We start from the raw sequence: 21,042 nt of genomic DNA, 5'->3' as shown, positions 1-21,042 counted from the left end.
TGGTTGAAAACTGCTGCTATGAGCCACTCCTTCTCCGGCATTGTTACGTAGAGATGGGTCATTTATATGAACCTCACTCTATTTTGGTAGTTCACATAAAGTGGTAACAAATCCAAACTGTGCCTGTTTTTGTCTTTGCAAAGTCAAATTCCAGCTTCTTTAGCCCAATACTAGTCTTAATGTTCCCTGTGACTAGTGAAAATGCCATTTAGCTAACTGTTTCGAGTGTCTAATCTACCTTTATATTATCATAAGGCGAGAAGGGATCAGTGTGATCATTTAGCCTGACCTCCTGTATAACTCAGGCCATAGGACAGGCCTGAATTAATTCCTGTTTGAATTAGAGCATATCTTTTAGAAAAACAGCCCATCTTGATTTAAACATTGAAAGTGAGAGAGAACCTACCACTTGGTAAGTCATTCCATTGGTTAATTAACCTCACTGTTAGAATTTTGCACATTATTTCTATTCTACATTTGTCTAGCTTCAACTTCCAGCTATTGGATCATGTTATAACTATCTCTTCTGGATTGAAGAGCCCATTATCAAATATTGGTTCCCTATATATGTAATGTCTAATTTCTTGGGTATGGATCTGGAGCTCTAAGTGATTTTATTCCCTGAAAGTACAGCATCCTGCTATGTTGCTGCAATGAACGCTATTGCTACAGTGCTTCCAAAAATGGAGCAGGGTAGGGGTTTCCCTACCATACCATGTGAAGTGTTAGAAATCACAGTAGGAGAATTGTCAAAGATATTCCTATAAAAATAAGTTTATATACAGTTAATTTTCCATCAATGCTGAACCTTGGACTCAGCAGTCCAGATAAGGAATGCATAATGGAAATTAGCAAACCAGGGTCTGCTCTTCTCTGCAAACATATTAGAACGCTAAAGAGTAAGCTATGCCAAGAATCAAATTATAATGTGCAAAGCTTGTCAACTTTTCTTAAGAATGCTGTTTGCTCTGCTGTTTTTTAATCGCACCATATTAACCTTCAAGCATGCATGACCTAAAGAGCTATGCAGAACAACAACATATTTACAGCCTTAAGTGATGAAAATTCCAAAAACAAGTATCAAGCGGGATCTGGAGGGAACATGGCCTTCTAATCAGCTAATGCTTTTCAGCACAAACACATATACAGAACTTTCTAAAAGTTGTGCTGCCCAGATGTTATGTTTGAATTACAACCAGTTCTCTTACAAGGTTGTTATTATCTTTCCCTTCTCTTTGGCCATTGCTTAGGTCTGGGAATCAAGAATATCCCTAAGGCATTGCTAATAAAAAAGAAAAGGGAAGAGACTGGACTCCTTTTAAACATATAGAAAACAGAATTATGTTGAGCTAACTTACCCTGGCATCTGTGACCTTGAATTCCCTTAGGATATACTGTGGCATGTTGTACTCTGCCATGGGATCCACCACAAAGTACTGATATCTGGCTGAACGCTCTGCTGGCCAATACTGGTGGCATTTTTCCTATTTAAAAAAAAAGTCCAGTTCCGCGTTATAAATGAACATGTCTTCATCACTGCGGATTGTTATCATCTGTTTTAATTATAGCAAATTCAGTGCTCATGAAGAATGCCATTACTAACAGAACTAAAACCTAAATTCTTCTATTTGTCCATAAAATAGATACAGCCCTGGCACATGTCATTGCCAGTGTCTCCAAACTGCCCTGTCAGCGGGCTGTGGCATCAGTCACAATGCTGAAAAACTGTTTTGTTCCACCAACTTTCAACACTGTGAAGAAGGGCTGCTGCTGCCATCTGAGGCTTTAGTATCAGTTTTGATGGCAGTCTCGCTGGTATGGCTTGACACCTGCCCACTAAGAACTAGACTTAGATCAGCCACGAGTTTTTTGTTGTTGTTGTTTTTTTTAATTTAACTACTCTGTTTCTTATATTTTCCAATAAATAAAAATTTCTGAAAAGGACTGAAAAAGTTATCTTCCGGCCTCCAGTTCACAGGTCCGCAATGAACTCAACATATAGCTTCTGAACTGCTCCCCGCACACCAGTTGAATTGTTATTTATCAAAAATGATCACATAGTGGCTCAAAATCTGCAAATCTTGGTGATCTCAGTTCATAAGGGTATTCAAATCTTAAAGCCATTTTTACTTTCCTTCCCTTCATTTGCCTCAAGCACTCCTTAGCCTCTGAGGATCTAGCCTTTTATATCTATTATGAATTCCCTGCGCCATCTAGTCTTCCAAATATAAAGTCTGATTCTGATATCACTTACCATACACCAAGTTTATTATACTGGTACAATTCTACCATTTCCGTAAACTAGTTCAATCCTTCTATTATACCAAGAGGAAGCTTAATGAGATTTAACATGGTAAACAAGCTGCTGAATTTGCAAAGGTCAGTATCATAAGTACACAGGAAAAGTTGGGACGTAAGGAAACCCAGAAATGGAACAGCTAAGACTTTTAGCCTCTCCTGTGACGATTTAATTTTATCATTCAACACCATCACTGATCTTTATCGCTGATCTTTACTTTTTGGAGATTTTACAGGAAGATGTGAATTGTCCAAAATAAACAAAGTTTAAAGCCTATTAAAACAATACTCACTCTGCCCATTTCTCGCAGTTTAGTAAGCATGACTACGATTGTGGAGTTGTGCTCCCAGAGCATCCTCCAGAAATCTTCAGTTGTCTCTGCCAAAGGTCCCTGCGTAGCTATGTAAGCTTTTTGTTGCCTACATCAAAAACAAGGGAAAAACCCCAAAGTGATGACACTCAAATGCTCTGTTTATATGTAAACATTATATTGAGACACAGTTATAGGAAAAGTAAGGAAAAGATATATATTATTAATGGTAAAAGCACGTTAAAAACCTATTAAGATTGTTTAATCAAACAATGGCATTTTTTATTTTTAGAACTTTGTGAAGGAAATTGCTCTGTTAATATTATGATGTATGTCTTTATCATTATTATTTAAATTTTAATGCAACTCTAATAGCTCAATTTTGTGTGTCATAAAAAGCACTTAGGAAACACTTAGTTGTGCTTCTTCATTTTGTAGAAATGACTGTCGTACAATCTATTAGGTTTATGAATTATAGCACCACGCAGCTTCTTTATTAACTCATTCAACAGCTTAACGCCTCCAGCAAAAGTGGGGAGAGTGCAGAGGCTCAAAAAACCCCTAAGGGTCATGTGGGCTGCCACACATGGTCTTAATACTGCCCTAACCAATGGCCATACTTTTCCTTCCACAGATGGAGGGCGCCAAACTGCCAGAATCTACAGTGGATGAGTGGTGCATCTCACAGGAACTCCTCTGGCTTCATGAAGATTTAAGGATGGAGACAAAAAGAAGCCACTCTCTGTAACTCAGTGGATAGTCAAACATATTGGAGTGGAAGTTAGTACTACTCCAAGCAACATTAGCATTTACTGCATGCCCTTCATAGAATCATAGAATATCAGGGTTGGAAGGGACCTCAGGAGGTCATCTTGTCCAATCCCCTGCTCAAAGCAGGACCAATTCCCAACTAAATCATCCCAGCCACGGCTTTGTCAAGCCTGACCTTAAAAACCTCTAAAGAAGGAGATTCCACCACCTCCCTAGGTAACCCATTCCAGTGCTTCACCACCCTCCTAGTGAAAAAGTTTTTCCTAAAATCCAACCTAAACCTCCCCAACTGCAACCTGACACCATTACTCCTTGTTCTGTCATCAGGTACCATCAGGTAACATTCATGGCTTTGCAATGAAGCCGCTGGATTAATCAGCCAATGACAGCTGGCTCCTGAGGAAACATGTTGCAACGGTGGTAGCTCAGGGGAGAGTTTGGAAACGGTGAGTGGGTAATGGCTGCTTTGGTGCAAGGCCCTGGCCTTAATGGGTTCACAACAAGATCCACACAGATCTCACGATATCTGCTGCTTTAGGGGGATAAATCCCCTGTCTTTTCTTTCCCCGCCTCTCTTACTGGAACACTCAGAAGAAATTGAGGTCCCAATTTAACTATGTGTTCAAGCAGAAGACTAACCTAGCATATAAGCTTATGAGTACTCTTGTGCTTGAAGTTAGGCATGATTATTAAAACAGAGTTCTCTGCCAAAAATAGTTTTTCCTTCACAGTGAGGTGCATAGAGGTGAGAAAACAGTTCCAAGTCTATTATTCATTAATTAAAAATGAAACCCAACATGGAATGGTGTTATGCATACAAACAGTGCTGTCCTGAATTTTGTTGAAATTTACTGTCATATAAATGTACATGTATACTTTGTAAAGTTTTAAACAGTTCACATCACAACACACCAACACTTAGTACCTGTATCCATCAATAAAACTGGCATTGATATAATCAGAGCCTTCTACTCCTCGGATCGGCTGCAAACATACCCTCGTTGATTCATATGGCATAATATTAACAAGGCGATTTTTGAATTTATTACATGGAAGATTGGCACTGATGAATCTTGAAGTATGAGCTTTAGAGCTAGCTAGACGCTGTTGAACAGAGAAAAATAAATTGGGGGGGGGGGAAATGACAAAACCCAACAATTTCAGTGTCTGATTTCTGATTTGATTATCTCTGTTTTAGCTGATTAAAAATTCCTTTAATTTTAAATGGTTATTTTCCTACATTCTAATTGTACTAACTAGATATTTACAATCTGCTTTTTAATACCATGGTATATCTTTAACATTCTATTTAGACTTATGAAAAAATTTAGAGATATTAAATGATGTCATGAACATAAATACCAACCTTTTCTAACAATAAAGGAAAAGCTCTATGGAAGATCCTTGTCTGGATACTAATCAGGGTTAAAAAATTCTGTGTAAAAATGTAACCTTCTTTTTCAAAATACCAGCCCATAATTGTGAAATTCTAGCCTCAAGAAAGAGCCTGAAGTTCCTGGGAACAACTAGTGTAGGATTTAGCACCACAAAATATTTACCCCAATATATTTTTATCTCCTTATTGCATACAGTACCTTAAATTCCAGTTCCATTCCTGTGACATTCTCTCCTGTTTCTATCTGTGTCAGCTTCTGAATATATGCATACAGATTTCTGGCTGGCACTTCGGTATTTCCACATGTCACTGCTTCCAGCAGTGCATCATGGATAAAGATGTATTGGTCCTCCGTTTGAACCATGTAATTCCTCTGGGCTCTCATTAGAGTTACGTGGCCATAAATATCTACAGTCTTTTCATGCTTTATTCTCTCTAACATGGCATCTATTACAATGAAGCAGCCAGTCCTGCCGACTCCAGCACTAAAAGAGAACCAAATATGGGATACAAAAAAAGTGAAGGAAAAGGATGTTTAATTTCACACAATTTGTATATTTTTATGGCATCCACTTCAGATAGCTTCAAAGGTTAAGACACGGGAATGACTCTGGGCTGTTCACTCCTGTATTAATATTAACTCCAGTTACTATAAAGGGGCCCTACTGTTGAGAGAGTTGAGTTCCCTCAGCTCCCATGGTAAGCAGCTGAAAGCACTGACCCCTTTACAGGAGGCCCTTGAAGGCTTGGGCCCTAAGATGGCAGGAATAAAATAAATAAATACAGAGAAACACCTTCTACAAACGTTGTTTTTCCCCAAAAGGGACAATGATCACAGGTTATACGTTTTTAAGGGCATTCTCCAATTATGTAAAGAATTCAGGCTTTATTTTATAATGCTATATTATTTTCAAGTCATCTCTCTCTATTTCATTAAGAAGAGAGTCATTTGTTAGTAAAACTGAATGTTATATATAGTGCACCCAACGCTTAGGTCTGTCCAAGCTGCTCTTGTAGGTAAACATTATGCCACTCAGCCTCTGATCCTGGGGTTGGATCTTGATGCAGTTTGCACTAGCCTCAACCCCTTCACCCAGCCAGGCCACCAATATGACCATTTCACCAGGTGCTGTGAGTTGGGGGGCAGGACTGGCTATATGCCAGTTGTGCACCACTATGCTTGGGAAATCATTAGCAGGTCATATATAAATCTCCTTTGCACCTCCAGAGGAGTACAAAACAGACTTGATGGGGGCCAGGATCTGGCCCTATATATATGTAGTGATAGATAGATATAGTTATATATAATTATTAATTTAAAGGGACTAGATAATACAACTAAAATCATGTTTAAATAAATGCAGTTAGAGTCAAGTCTGAGTTCGCGATATGCACCATACAGGATCTGCAATCTCCTGCTCTGGGGAGCTCATTTTACAAGGTGCTGAGCACTTCATGAGAGGTTCTAAGTGACCACAACTTCCATTTCTTCAATGGGAGCTGGGATGTTTCTGCACCACACAGGCTCCCAGTTTCATTTCAAAGCCACGGAAGTCACCACTGCCTCGTTCCCTGCATAGCAAGTGATTAACTGTGAATTTCACTGAAGTAGAAAGTCTTTTTTTTGTTTGTTTTAGGATGGGATGGTAGATTGTGAGGAGAAGTCTAGGGTATAGTGAGAGTTTTGATAAAGGCAGCTGAGATCTTTCACATGAAATATTAAGTCCAGTTGAAGAGAATTAAATCCAGCTCAGTAGTAGATCCATTTAATAATAGTTTGGTTTATGAACCCTGCTGTCAAAAATGTACCAAATTTTAGGGCTTTTATTTTTTTAAATCACCTTGTCTTTAGCCAAAGTGTTCAGTGTCATATTCTGTATATTGGTTACCATATTATGACTCTAGTGGCAATTGGGGGAGGGAAGAGAATGTAAAGCTCAAATCTTGATATTGATATTACTCAGAGGACTTCCTTTGATACTTTACTAGTGGCCATACATAGTCCATTGCATGGCAGTAGGATATAAGCAGATCCAAAGGACCCACTGAGAAAGTAGGAAAGAAAAAAGGAAGAGCATACGGTCAGAAAGCATTGTCCTCAGAACCGCAGACTTTGTTTACTAAATAAGGTTAACGTTCCTTGAAGCTCAATTACTGAAGCCTAGAGGAAAATTACTCACCAGAAAGTTTTTTGGTAGTAGATGTAATAGGTCAATGTTTCAAAAGGATGACTGCCTTTTGTAGGCACAATTTATACCCACACTATATGGACCCTCAGTTCAACTATGTGAGCAAATTTGGATATTATGACTTTAGCTATATGACTATAGGAGAAAATTACACAGAGGTGTACATCGTACCTGTAAATTCATTTTTTGTGGGCTCAGATCATGCCTCTGAAAAGGAATGCTAGGCCTCAGCCCTTTGAAGATTTATCCTAATCATCCTACACTCTTGCTTCTAAGCCACAGGCACGAGATTCAGAAGGGAGCATAGCAAACAAGAGTCTACAACCCTCCAGAGACTCAAAAAAAAAAAAAAAAGGAACACTGCAGCAGTAAGTCTTAGAGCTCTAGTCAAATGCTTCAGGCTCCTGGGGCTCACGATGGGGCCTAGAGTTGCCAACCCTCCAGGATTGTTCTGGAGTCTCCAGTAATTAAAGATTATGTCATCTGAGGACATCTCCAGGAATTCATCCAACCAAAGTTGGCAACCCCAATGGGGCTGAAAATCGCAGTGTAGCTATTCCCGCTTGGGCTGGAGCCCAGGCTCTGCAACTCACCCCCCTCATTGGGTTCCAGGTGGGAACGTCAATGCTGCTGTTTTTAGCCTTGTGAGCCTAAATCAGTTGACCTGGGCTCTGAAGCTTGCTTCCTCGTTGTTGTTGGTTTTTGTTTGTTTGTTTGTTTTTGTATTGTAGACATACCCTCAGAGATAATTTAAGGGTGATCTTGAACTGAGACATGCTAATAAAAAAAATACAATCCCAAACTCTCCAGGTCAATTACCTAAGAAATACAGTCTTTTAGTGAAGTCTTAACTACCATATGTCCATCCTGCACCCAATAACTAATGGCAAAACAGAAAGTTGTCAACATTATTTATCCTTATAAAGAGCTAAGAAATCCTGTGAGTTATCAACAAACTGGTTCTGCTTGTCACTCAGATAAAAAAAAGTACAGAACATAAAGTTGTTTTATTCACCCATGAGAAAAATTCTTGTCAGTCAGATTCCACTTGTCTTAGATATCATTAAACAAACATTTCTGTACACCAGTTACCTGTTTCCGAAGGTAGACCTTCCAAACAACTACAACAGAAATCTTGTGCTAACACACCAAACCCGCCAATCTCTATTTTGTCATATGCTACTTTGGGGATCACCTTAACATTAACTGAGATTTGGGGCTGATATTGATCAGATGAGGTTTCCAGGAAGATGGAACAAGCCATAACTTCATTAGCTAACAGGGAATTCATTCACCTTGGTTCAGTAAGAGTTATGCACTCCAGCAAGCTTGAGCTGTTTTAATCTTGGCAAGGCTCTTTTCTGCGGACTTGCAAGAAAATCACAGCAAATGGCACCCACTGGCCTGGCAGATTGGTTTACATGAAGATTTAAACCATAATTTTCTAATTCAGGAGCACTCTTGCTTGCAGCAATCAGCAGAGACTGACTGTGATTGTGGATTACAAAACACTTAGCATTTGCATCACAGGTCCTATGATTGTGCCTTTTTGCATCTGTTTTGATTGTGCAAATAACCAGTAAAAAAGCTGAAGAGTGTGTGATTTTCTAAGTTATGTCGAGTAATCCATATTTCTTTAAATGCAAAATGAATTTTACTAATAACTGGTAACACAAATACTCAGTTGTTGGTACCTACTTCCTCGTGCTGCAATTATGTCAAATTTTAGAAGCTAAGCAAATTAGGCTAAATGAGAATTTGGATGGTAAGATAGAGGAAGTGTCACTACTAATTCAAGGTCTGGCTATTTCCCCTCTCGCTCAGAACTGAGCTAATGCTCCAGCACAGTGTTTGTGAGAACTGTGCTGCTGGATGACGGATCACTTTTCATATGAGACTCACAAGGTTACCCTGGCACTTACAGACCTTAAACAACCCGCTGGCCATTATTGGGTCAAACAACCACCCAGGTAAAACTCTGCCTTTTAATTAGAGCAGGCATTTTTCACTACCTCTGCTCACCTGTTGTGTTAACATCTATAAATGGTTTTTCAAGGGCAGCTCTGGATAGAGTGTACTGTTCCAGTAAGATAGCCTATGGGTCACAATTATAGTAAGATCCATGTCAGAAAGGAATAGTCACCAAAACACTACACTATAGAAGGTAATTCCTGGACCAGTGGCAGAAAGCCACAAACTTTTCCAAAGCTGTGATTCATACAAGCACATGGAGGCATCAAAATTTGTAAATATGCTAATATTCCCAACTATAAGAATTGAGGGACCAACATATCAGTTAATGTTGAGGTACTATGCATCCAGATCCATCCACACTAGGTTGCTGACATGTTCATCCTCAGCAAGGTTTATCCAGCAACTATTTATCTACCTCAAGGTGTTCTGAGTATTCAAAGACGCAAATGGGCTGAACTACAATGAGGCTCCCATATATCCATCTGCTTTGAGGCCCTGATGTGTCTACCAGCCAAAAGGTAACGAGGCATTTATCTTCAAGGTGCCAATGCCTCCATCTGCATCAAGGTGTCCCAAGTCCACTCCCTCTCCCATGCCTAGGTTCTGAACTCTGTTAGAGTGCCATGTCACTACACAGCTCCTCCCCTTTCCTGGTGCAGTACAGACACCTTAACATGTCAATGTCTCACGGTGCTATGCCACATTGTAGACACAATGTGTTTTCAGACACCCCAGACTGATCCTCACAGACATAACTCCAAGGAATATCAACTTCCTAAACAATGGCAGAAGTCCTATCCAGTCCTCCACTTATAACAAACACCATTCTGTGGGTATACACCCTCAACATTAAAGCTATGCTGATTAGTTCCTGTGGAAATCACCAAATCATAGGATTATGTTCAACAATATCTGGTCATGATATCAAGACCCTCCTGATTCAAAGAAGTTGGCCACAGAAAATACAGGTAATGTAGAAAGTGCTGCGTGATGAGTGACCATTTAAGAATCTTGAAACTTCACCATTGAGAATGAAATCCCAGGTGGGTTAAGAGAGGAACCCAAACAAAAATACTAGATCTTACACATCTCTAATTTCTGGAATGTTTACAATCTGAGCCCAGGACAAGATCTGAATCTTGCCAGTACCCCCTTTTATTTATAATGGGCCAAATCTAAACTTTTTTTCTGAACATGCCTGACTTTTGACATGTTAGAAATCTGAATCTGATTTTAAAGTAAGAGTAACTCTCTAGTTGAGATGCTGCATATGAGCCCTTGGAAACAGAAAGGGAGAAAACAATTAAAAATAACATTGTATAAACAGGGTTATTACATAACACTATGTACAAGTCTGTCTATTTCTTCCCAAAAAGGGGTGTAGGTTATATTACAACCTGCTCAAACAAATACAGTAATCAAGGAAAACCAAAACCAAAAAATTAAGCAGAGAGGCTTAGTATTAAGAAAAACATTTTCATGTATTCTCTAAATAGTTTCTAGAAGGCATAGCTATCTACTTAAGCTGCACTCTATCTTGTAAAAGAAAAGGAATTGATGTTTCAGACAATATTCCATTTCATCTTCAGGTAACATGATCTGTGACTTTTCCAAGGATTTTAAGCTTTCCTGATACCATATTTGAGGCTGAAACTCAGGACACGGGAATGTGGGTCAATTATTTTACTTTTCTTTCAAAAATGACCATATAAATGCTACTATTTGAATCTGTCTTTTTCAAAAAGAAGTATATTTTTATATCTATTAACTTAATTCTATAACCTAAGCAGAAACACCCTCTACTTCAGTTACAACCCTCTGAAAACAAACATCTATTGTATCTTTGTTAATGACTTCAAAGACAAAAAAGGGTTTTATAACTAGATGTGACACACCCTGCTGACATTTAAATTTGACCACAATTATCCAGAAATTACATTAATCACTGTTATTTGATCATGAAGAATTTGAACTGTGGGAATCCTTGTGCGTGCATGTTTTGTGGGAGCTACGTTTTTGGCTGAAACACCAAATTTCCTTACCAACCTTCATTTCTTTTATTTAATTATTTTCATTTTATTTTGCCCAGCAGTATCAAAATGTGTTGCGTGACTCAAGTTGAAGGATTAGAATTCCAGAGGAGAATGCATTTCTCTTTGATCCTGAAGAACTACGTTCCACATCATGGTGATAATAACAGAGCGCTGTTTGTGCTTTTTGTTTTGCATCATTTCAACAGCCTTCAAACCACAAACACGATAAGAACAGCACAACCGATAAACCATCTCTATTTGATCATCTTTTCGTTGTCCTGGTTGCTAAGCACCCAGGCTGATTCTCTCATGTCTTCGAATACAGGATGAAAACATCAGCTGCAGGCTGAAGCCCCCACAGTTCAATCCATTTATTATATTTTGAAATCTCTAAGCAAGAACGAAAGGGGAGAGGATTCATTTTTTCCAGGCAGGACAAATACATAATCATGGACCCAATGCTACAAAGTACTAAGCAACCTCAGCTCTCACTGAGGCCTAATTAAACAAGGGGAAAGCACTCAGCACTTCACAGCACCGGGCGTTATGTTTACACCCATACTCCAAAAGCAAAGTAATCTTTTCTAGTTACTTTCCACTACGGGGATGATTCAGCTAATGAGCACAAATAAACTCTCAACATTTATTGTCACTTCCTTAAGCTCTTTTGTAGCATGTGAAATTACTGCCAAACTTAAAAGTTGAAACAAAAACATCTTAATTTAGTTAGTGATAGCCACTGCAATGTTTACATGCTGAAAGACGATGCAATCCATTAAACAAGCATGCCTACCAGGAAATTGTTATTGCTTCAGTTTTATCATTCATCCAGTTACAACATTTGTTTTCAATTTCTAAAAACATGACTGAGTCAGTCCCACGAGTGGAAATATGCTTAATGTCCCGTGATGCGATGCAGTTACAGTGCACGAAAAAGGAAAATTAAGAGGCATAAGGGGGCCATTCTACACTAAAATCATTGTAACAGGTTGGCTTTTATGATTAATTTGTTGTTGTTTTAATGCTGACCCTTTATTGATACTTCAGTGATCTGGCAAAGGAAGACAATGTAATTACTAAATTTCACAGATCATTTAATTGGAAACAAAGAGTGAAATATAGACCAAAAATCATTTAGGACATTCTTGACATATATCAAGGGATAATCTGATTGAATATTACAGTTTCAGACAGAATGAGACTGGTGTTTATGAACTGAAAGTACATAAAATTGATTGTGATAACGGGGACTGCTCTTTTTCCTCCTTGTGATTATGGCACAATACCAGCCTCATGCGGAACGTGATATGGAATTTTTAAGTTTAATTGTTCATTGGACTACCCTTTTTCCCCCACCTTTATTTTATACTGTAAACAAACATGATCTTTGCCAGTGGAGGCTTCTGAGGTTTCTTAAACCGGATACAAAAAAAAAGACACACAGGAGAGCACAGAACAGGCAAAGATCCTTTTGTACTCAAAATATGGTAGGCAAAGCCTAGCCTACTGATCCCAAGGACTTTTCACAAGAATCTGGATGGAGTACAGGTGACTCTTAAATCCAAGCTAACCTTGGACCTCCATCCCTTATGTGAGCATTCTGAAGATTTTACTTTCAGTCTTTAGAAGGCTTCTGTGTGCTCTTGAAATTCATTAGGCTCTTTAAACATATTTACCCCCGCATAGAAGCACAGATCTTTGTGGTGAAGGTCTTGCAGAAGTGCAAAAACATTCAGGAGGTGACCTGTATTCCTCAGGAGTTTGGTAGATTCCAGAGGAGCTCCCCTGTTCAGCTCGTACATTTAACATAAGAACCTCCATACTGGATCAGACCAAAGTCCATCTAGCCCAGTATCCTGTTTTCTGACAGTGGCCAATGCCAGGTGCTTCACAGGGAATGAACAGAACAGGTAATCATCAAGTGATCCATCCCCTGGTGCCCATCTCAAAAAGAAGAAGTTGCCTGATCGGATTTTATTCGAAAAAAAAAAATCGCACTTTAAGATAACATCACTGAATCAAACTCCTTTGATACGGTAGGAATTTTGGTTTCAACTCTGCAGAGCTCCTAAATCCTGCAGAACCACAGATTCATTCCTATAAAGCTCCTAAGGAATGAAGGACTTGAATAGCAGAGTTACATAATATAAGGGGGAAAATAACCCCCCCAAAACCTAGCCAATAGGTGATTACCATTAGAGACTATCTACAGCAAGGGTAGGCAATCTATGGCACGTGTCCTGAAGGTGGCACACAAGCTGATTTTCAGTGGCACTCACACTGCCCAGGTTCTGGACACCGGTCTGGGGGGCTCCGCATTTTAATTTAATTTTAAATGAAGCTTCTTAAACATTTTAAAAACCTTATTTACTTTACATAACAATAGTTTAGTTATATATTATAGACTTATAGAAAGAGACCTTCTAAAATGTTAAAATGTATTACTGACACACGAAACCTTAAATTAGAGTGAATAAATGAAGACTTGGCATACCACTTCTGAAAGTATCAGAGGGGTAGCCATGTTAGTCTGAATCTGTAAAAAGCAACAGAGGGTCCTGTGGCACCTTTAAGACTAACAGAAGTATTGGGAGCATAAGCTTTCGTGGGTAAGAACCTCACTTCTTCAGATGCCACAGGACCCTCTATTGCTTTCCACTTCTGAAAGGTTGCCGACCCCTGATCTACAGGTTATCAATGGAGGAAGATGTATTATTCAAATACTCTTCTAATATGGAAGCAAAAACAACGAATAAGCATTTCATTCAAATAATGGATTGAAGGAGAATATCATATGAAATAACAAGTATCAGAGCCACAGATTATCCTAAATGAGCAAACTTTAAAAATGTGGCATCTGTTTACCTTCAGTTATGTTTAGTGTAGCAATCAGATCTGAAAGGTTTCTGTATGATTTCTTGGAGGGAGTTTGTATGATTGCTTTTTGTCTTGATTCATGCATGAATGTAGATTTGGAGAGACTTCTCATTTTTTTGTGATTTGTAGATTTGGATTAATATTGCATGATTACTTATTCACGCTTCCTTCCTCAAAATATCAGCCTTGGAGGAAGAACGAGCTCTTGCCGAGTGAGCTAGCATGACGGAATAGAGTGAAAAACATTGTAGAGTATCAAAAAACAAAAGTCCACGAACTCCAGTTTCAGGCCTCTTGTTTTTCTCTTACCTCTGTTTTCTTCACAAAATTGATTGTTGCTTTTAAATAAATCAGTCCTCCATGTGTTTTTAATTAAATCCCAGTTTTTATAGAAGATTGTATACAAGCACTTTGTAAAGTGAATCAAAAGCATTACATGATTCCTGCAATTATTCAGAAAAAGAAAGATCGGAATCTAGGACAAGTGAAGTTTCTCTAGCAGTCTGAGCAGAAATGGTGTTTTACTTGTACAATAAGGATTTGTGTGTGAACTTATATCTTCAAACTGGTACAGTCCACAAATGCCCTCCTCAAATCTTCCTGTATGTTTAAATAAAATATTATATACTGTAATGTGTTGTATTCTGTATGTAGTATCAAATAAAAGGAGCTGCATTTTAAAAAAATACTATTTTCTCCATAAGCTTTGGTGAGTTTCGGCATACATTTTTACATTATACACCTCTACCCCGATATAACGCGACCCGATATAACACGAATTCGGATATAACGTGGTAAAGCAGTGCTTCAGGGGTGCAGGGCTGCGCTCTCCGGTGGATCAAAGCAAGTTCGATATAACGCGGTTTCACCTATAACACGGTAAGATTTTTTGGCTCCTGAGGACAGCGTTATATCGAGGTAGAGGTGTATATCTATGGGATACATTCCTAAAGAATTATCAATGAAGAGTGAAGTAAAGATCTGAATTCACTAACTTTGAGCTTTAAAAGGGAATCTGATCTGTAAAATAAATTTGAAAATGCACCTGAATATGATTAGTGTCTTCCAACAGTATACAAATCTACTCATGAGCAGTTGTAAAATTTGGATGATGACCGTCTATGGGTAAGTTATGAGGGAAATATAATGGTGATCAAATTCTCAATAAATAAAAATGAAGATTAGGACAGTGGGGAAAAGTGAGTCAGTACAACAAAAGGTTCTGGAGTCTGGCAGCAATTGCTCTATTTTCCTTGTGCACTTCAGAGACAGCAGAATATTTGCAAGGATGTCTCCAGTCCCTTTTTCAAACTTCTGTCCATCACTGGATTTCATTGTGGGCTTTGGTGACAGTAACATGCACATACACAGCACTGCATCTTCTCCATAGCTAACGCAAGAATGGTCATTGCCCAGCTATTCCTGCCTCTACAGGAAATTAGCACACGAGTGAAAAAGAGGGATGTGTTTTGAAGATCCAGTCAAAGTGATGACCTTGTGTTCCTTGTGCATGGGTAAGCCAATATGAAAATTCATTGCTCCGGGGTTCCCCAAGCCACATCAGCATTCTGTTCAGTACTGGATATCATTCAAAAATCCTGGCCTTTTCCAAAGTCCTAAATGACTTGGACTCAGCCTACTTTAAGGTATGCTGCACTTCGAGCTGGGTGTGTGTGAGATGCTGTATGGAATATGAGTGACCATTTTTGATATTATTGATACCAACATTAAAAAATTGCAATGACTCTTACAAGATATGGCATGTAAGAAAAGTTATAATTGGCTAAATATGATAATCACATGTATACGTATGTTTCATTTTTGTATTGTGAGTTATAAATATGTGTGGTATATTTGTATATCAAACGTGTGCTGTGTTTCTGGGTAACACCCCCTGACAGATGGGCATCAGCAGTATCTAGCCTGCTTAATGGCTCATGAAGGACAATCAGCTGTACAATGAGCCCATTGAGAAAAGGCAGGGGTTACACCTATAGTCAGCAAGATATGTACGGACATGTCTGTCATTTGAAGAAGTGAGGTTTTTTACCCACGAAAACTTATGCCAAAATAAATCTGTTAGTCTTTAAGGTGCCACCGGACTCCTTGTTGTTTTTGTGGATACAGACTATAACATGGCTACCCCCTGATACTTGTCTGTCAGGACAGGAAACTCCAAGGGCTTTTCCATGCCCATGTGCTCTGATCTTGTGTTTGGAACAAATGATGTACAAACCACATGGCAAGGATATAAAAAGGCAGCTGCATCTTCTCCATTGTATCTTCAGTCCTGCTTCTCACCTCTGGAATAACTTCTCTACAAACTGAAGCTCTGAACAAAGGACTGAATGACCCATTCAAGCTTTGGATGCATTCCAAAGGAACTTTCAAGCCAGCAAACTCACCAATGCTGCTAAGAATCTGATATGTGGACTCTGAAGTCACCTGTATCTGATTGCTTTGACCATTTAACAACTAGCTTCTCTTTCTTTTCTTTTATAATGCAACCTTTAGTTTTAGATGCTAAAGGACTGGCTGGCAGTGTGGTATTTTGGGTAAGATCCAAACTACTATTGGTCTGGTAATGTGCCTGGTCCTTTGGGGATCAGAAGAGCATTTTATATAGTGAGCAGAGTTATACATAACTTCTCACTTTACTGGACCTATGTGCTGATCGGGAGCCAGAGAACTGGAAGGCAGTAAAGCGGGCTTTGTGATTTCTTTTTTCAGCTTTTTGATAATTAGTGCGGGGGATCAGGAGCACAGTTTGTGACTGGTTGGTGAATCTAACTTCAGTGTTAAACTCCAGTTTGGAGAGAATCTGCTCTCCTTTTTGCAGCCTGCCCTGACATTGGCATTTTTAGTGAGGGCTACCCTAGGCACCTCAGGTCACAAGGTGATTTCCAGCTCAAGGAGACATACTTGTGGTAGCTCTGCTCAAGCTAGCATGCTAAAAATAGCATAGCTGCGCCAGTGTGAGCTGCTAGACACCTTGAGTACGTACCCATCCATACTGGCACACAGTTGGGGTGGCTAAACTGTGGCAGCCGCACTCTGTTTTTAGCATACTAGCTCGAACAGAGCTAGGGCAAGTATGTCTCCTTGAACTGGAAATCACACCTCTAGCTCAGTGTAGACATGTACCATCTCACTCTACAAACCTCAATAATACCTACAATTAGCAGGAAGCTTGGAGTTGACAGTGTTCATGAACCGGTTCAGAGGGGCAGGAATTTTGGATCTCAATTTCACAAGATATTTCTTTACCTTTTGTTAATAACATAGGTTGAATGACTGACACACAAAAATCTAGCAGCATTTCAAAGGAAGAAAGAAATACCATCTTGCAGCCTGAGATTTGGTTGAAAATTTGTGACTGCTCTGATACATTGATGATACTAACAGACAGATAAAACAAAATAAGATAGCGATTGTATGCAAAGCACACAACTTCCCTGATGAACTCTTATAATTTGATAGTAGCATGCCATATTGGCATGTTTTCTTAGCCAGAATGCTAAAAAAGTGAAATGGATAAATATCTTTTTTAGATGCCCATGTGGATAATCTGCCAATGACAGAATTTGTCCCACAGGACCTGGTTCTCTCCATTACACCATTATTTCATTAGAGTTATACTGATATAAAACTGGTGTGTCACAGTGGAGAATCAGGCCCACCATGCTTAATAACCCTAAACATTTCTCATTTCTTAACTGTGGTGGATCATCGTGTGGTTGCACTTTAATTTCTCTCTTTCCATAGGATCTGAAAATTTCTGAGTTATTATATGGGGCAAATTACCTCCAGAAAAGCATGTAATTTTTTGTAGCAATATTTTATCAGTGTCAGAACAACCATAAAGTAAACTAGAATACCATTATAATAAAAATCAGGTGTCAAAACTAAACAAACACCAAACATGCACGATTCAATTGGAAGGAACAATAGGACAAAAATCTGATTCCAAATAACAGGATCCTGAAGTATTTATAAAAAAATTTAAAAAATGAAAGGAAAATATTCAAGCATTGGAACACTGATTGGAAAGCCTCCATACAAAGATAACAGAACTATTTTTAAAGCTGCATTTTATTTCTAGAGGCACAGGAAATCGATTTGAAAAAGAGGACTTTCATGCTGATTATTTTAGATCAAAATACAGCCCGTGCAAGTGCAGCCAAAAATGTTGTGTAGCCAAGTTAATGCAATGTGTTCCAGTGTACTATGTGTCCATGGATATTTGGGAATACACTGTAGGTACAGCTGGGAAATCTCAGTGGTACTCTTATCCAGATCTCAGCTATTAGGTTATAAAAATATTTTCACATTTCCTGCAGATGGCTAGATTCTTTTCTTCACTAGTAATTTTAGTTCAGAATTCATTATGGACAGCTGTTGGCTCTGATAGAACCTAATTTTCTCTTTTACCAGACTCAGCTGCAAGCAGTCAGATTTCCTTTCCCTTACAGAGTATATTATATATAAACATGAGCGGGGAAAAAAGTAACCAATTAACTAAATACATATGGATAAAATGACTCATTGAGATTGCTGATCAAATAATATACCAAACTACAGCATAAGTCAAAGGAAATTACAGGATTTGTAGAACATGATAATAAATATATGGCAATAATTATCAGCACTAAAACGCATTGATGAACTGAGATAACGTGGAAAACATATTGTTTTTGTTTAAACAAACTTATAAAAATTATTACATTTTAATATGGTTCAGGTCACTTAAGACACTGAAATATCTTTAATCTGCTAGAGGACCTATTCAGTAGAAATTATTTGTAGACAGAAGCCAAGTCATTCTTCCATACCCCTCTAGGTCAAATCAGCAGAAAACTTGGCCAAACCATAGAACCATTTTTTGCTGTCTTCCCCTCTTGAGGAAAGCTGCTCAAGGAGAAGGTATATGCTTTTTATTAAGGATATTCAAAAAGGTATGACAGAAAGAATTCCAGAGAAGGGCAACAAAAATTATTAGCAATATGGGGAAAAAAAAACCTCCCACGAGAGAAGAGTTTAAGAAGATTGGGACTATTTCATTTAAAGAAGCGATGAATAAAGGGAATATGGTAGAAATGTGTAAAATAATAATGTAACACTTCCATGAAGGTCAATTGGGTGCTCCCTATTTACCTTTTCTTAAAATACATGAACAAACAGAAACTCAAATTAAAAGAAAAGTAATTTAAAAAGAAAAGGAAATAAATACCTAGTTATAAAAGTGTGAAACTACCTCCCTGAAGCTATTAAAGCAAAGATGACAAATTCTGAATGATTATGCATTACGAAAAATAAAAATATCCACAGTTACATTAGATAGTTACAGAATGAGATGGTATAGAAATCCTCATGCAGCAGGACTAAGCCAATCATTAGCTGCTTACAGTTAGGATGAAACATGTTACTGAAAAATTGTCCATCACTGGAGTTTTACATTTTTCTTTGAAGGATTTGGCACTTGCTATGGTCAAAGATGGGTTTCTGATCTGATCTGGTATGGTTTTTTCTATGTTCCTTTACTGCTCAGGTGATTTACAAAACTATTACTTTTACATGAAAGAAAATCTTGCTTTATGCAATCATGGAAGCTCTATTTTAGGATTTCAAAAGATAAGCTGGCCCTCAATCACAGCGCTGGCGGCACAGATGGGTTTATAAACATAGGACTGATTTAATCAAAGAGACCACAAGAAGATATTTTTCATTATTGAATCTGAATGAATGCTATTATTATTTGTCATTTGTCCACTTTCGAATTTTAATGAATGCTTCTAGTGATAACTACTGGAACATGTACAGTGTAGAGCTAAAATTACATTTATGAAACGCTGGTTTCCTATGTAGAAATTTGGGAATTATTTTTTAAAACTTTTGGTGAAACTTGATAAATATCAAATTAGAATGTCATTTGTTAGTGTTCTTCCTATCACTGGGGATTGCTTTATCCTATATAGCCACATCCTACCTAGATTTTTATAGCCACACTCATTGTTAAGGTATCACAATTGGGTGCTTCCTCGCAGCTAGCACACTCCTCATACTGTGTAAACAATAGATAATTATCACTCCTATACTTTCAGATTTTTCAAATGCGGGTGCCTAAAATTAGGCACTACACCAGGAGCCTAATTTTATAAGGTGCTGAGCACCCACCACTCTTGTTGACTTCAGTGGAGTGGGGGTAGGCTTAGAACCTTTGAAATCAAGCCATGTATTCAACAGTCTAATTATGGATTTAAATGCCTAACTTTTGGCACCCAAGTTTGGAAATTTTGGATTAAATTCCCAGAATCCTTTATTAAAATCATTCTAAGGATCCATTAGTACTTAAAACCGTAGGCATTTCCAAGTGTACAGATTCACACTTTGCTTTTTGTCTATATAGTTCTAGTGGCTCTGAGCATACAACACGCTGGCAATCACATGAAGATTCTTCTCATGATCAGCACAAAAAGAAAAAATCTAGGATACCATCAGTTTGAGAGCCTTTAAAGTACAGGACACTAAAATGTTACATCTCTGAAACTGATTTTGCAGGGAATGTGAAGCTAGCCTTTCTATTCCTGTTCTTGGAACATTCGGGTTCCTGTTCCTGCCACCCAGGTTACTATTAAATGGTTCTCATTATGCAAGGAATGTGTTGGTTCTCATTATGCAAGGAATGTGTTGGTCTTTCAAATTCTTGTAATGAGCCATGAAACCAGTGTCCATATCTGATCTTTTAATACTTGTCCTCAAAGGAAACCTGAACAACACTTTCCAAAGGCGAGCCTGGGAACTTAAATTCATAACACTGCTAGACTCTAAAAATCATGGACTCAACAGGGACACTTGGTTTCATGGCTCATTACAACAATTTGTAACACACACCCGCATGCTGACCCTTAATAGCCCACTTCAAACCCCTTTTGCTTAACAATCTAACCCTTATTGCCTGCTCCATTTCAAGTGGCCTCCTACAACATGCATCATCCCTTATGCTTAACAGTTTGTCCCAACTTGTATTGAGCTCAGACACTCTGAGTTCCCTCCCCAGACTGAAGAAGAGCTCTGTGAGCTCGAAAGCTTGTACCTTCCACCAACAGAAGAATATCCAAAAAAGGATATTACCTCACCTGCGTTGTCTCCCGCAGCACATTGTATGGTCAGAGTCACTGAGATCGTCAAGACAA

General features: G+C 38.4%; 1 protein-coding gene across 43 annotated transcripts in view; it reads right to left on the bottom strand.

The window, feature by feature from the left end:
- PTPRD (protein tyrosine phosphatase receptor type D) overlaps nucleotides 1-21,042 on the bottom strand; it is a 1,673,772-nt gene that overhangs the window by 16,777 nt on the left and 1,635,953 nt on the right. For all 43 annotated transcript variants that reach the window (XM_065549568.1, XM_065549595.1, XM_065549566.1 and 40 more), the window contains 4 exons: nucleotides 4,976-5,261; nucleotides 4,306-4,484; nucleotides 2,592-2,718; nucleotides 1,359-1,484 (listed from right to left, as the gene is read on the bottom strand). In XM_065549568.1, the coding sequence (XP_065405640.1) occupies nucleotides 1,359-1,484; nucleotides 2,592-2,718; nucleotides 4,306-4,484; nucleotides 4,976-5,261 (718 nt within the window). The remainder of the gene's footprint in view (nucleotides 1-1,358; nucleotides 1,485-2,591; nucleotides 2,719-4,305; nucleotides 4,485-4,975; nucleotides 5,262-21,042) is intronic.

This window comes from Chrysemys picta, chromosome 6, assembly GCF_011386835.1.
Source record: "Chrysemys picta bellii isolate R12L10 chromosome 6, ASM1138683v2, whole genome shotgun sequence".
NCBI lineage: Eukaryota > Metazoa > Chordata > Testudines > Emydidae > Chrysemys > Chrysemys picta.
This window is presented reverse-complemented; position numbering and strand designations above follow the sequence as displayed.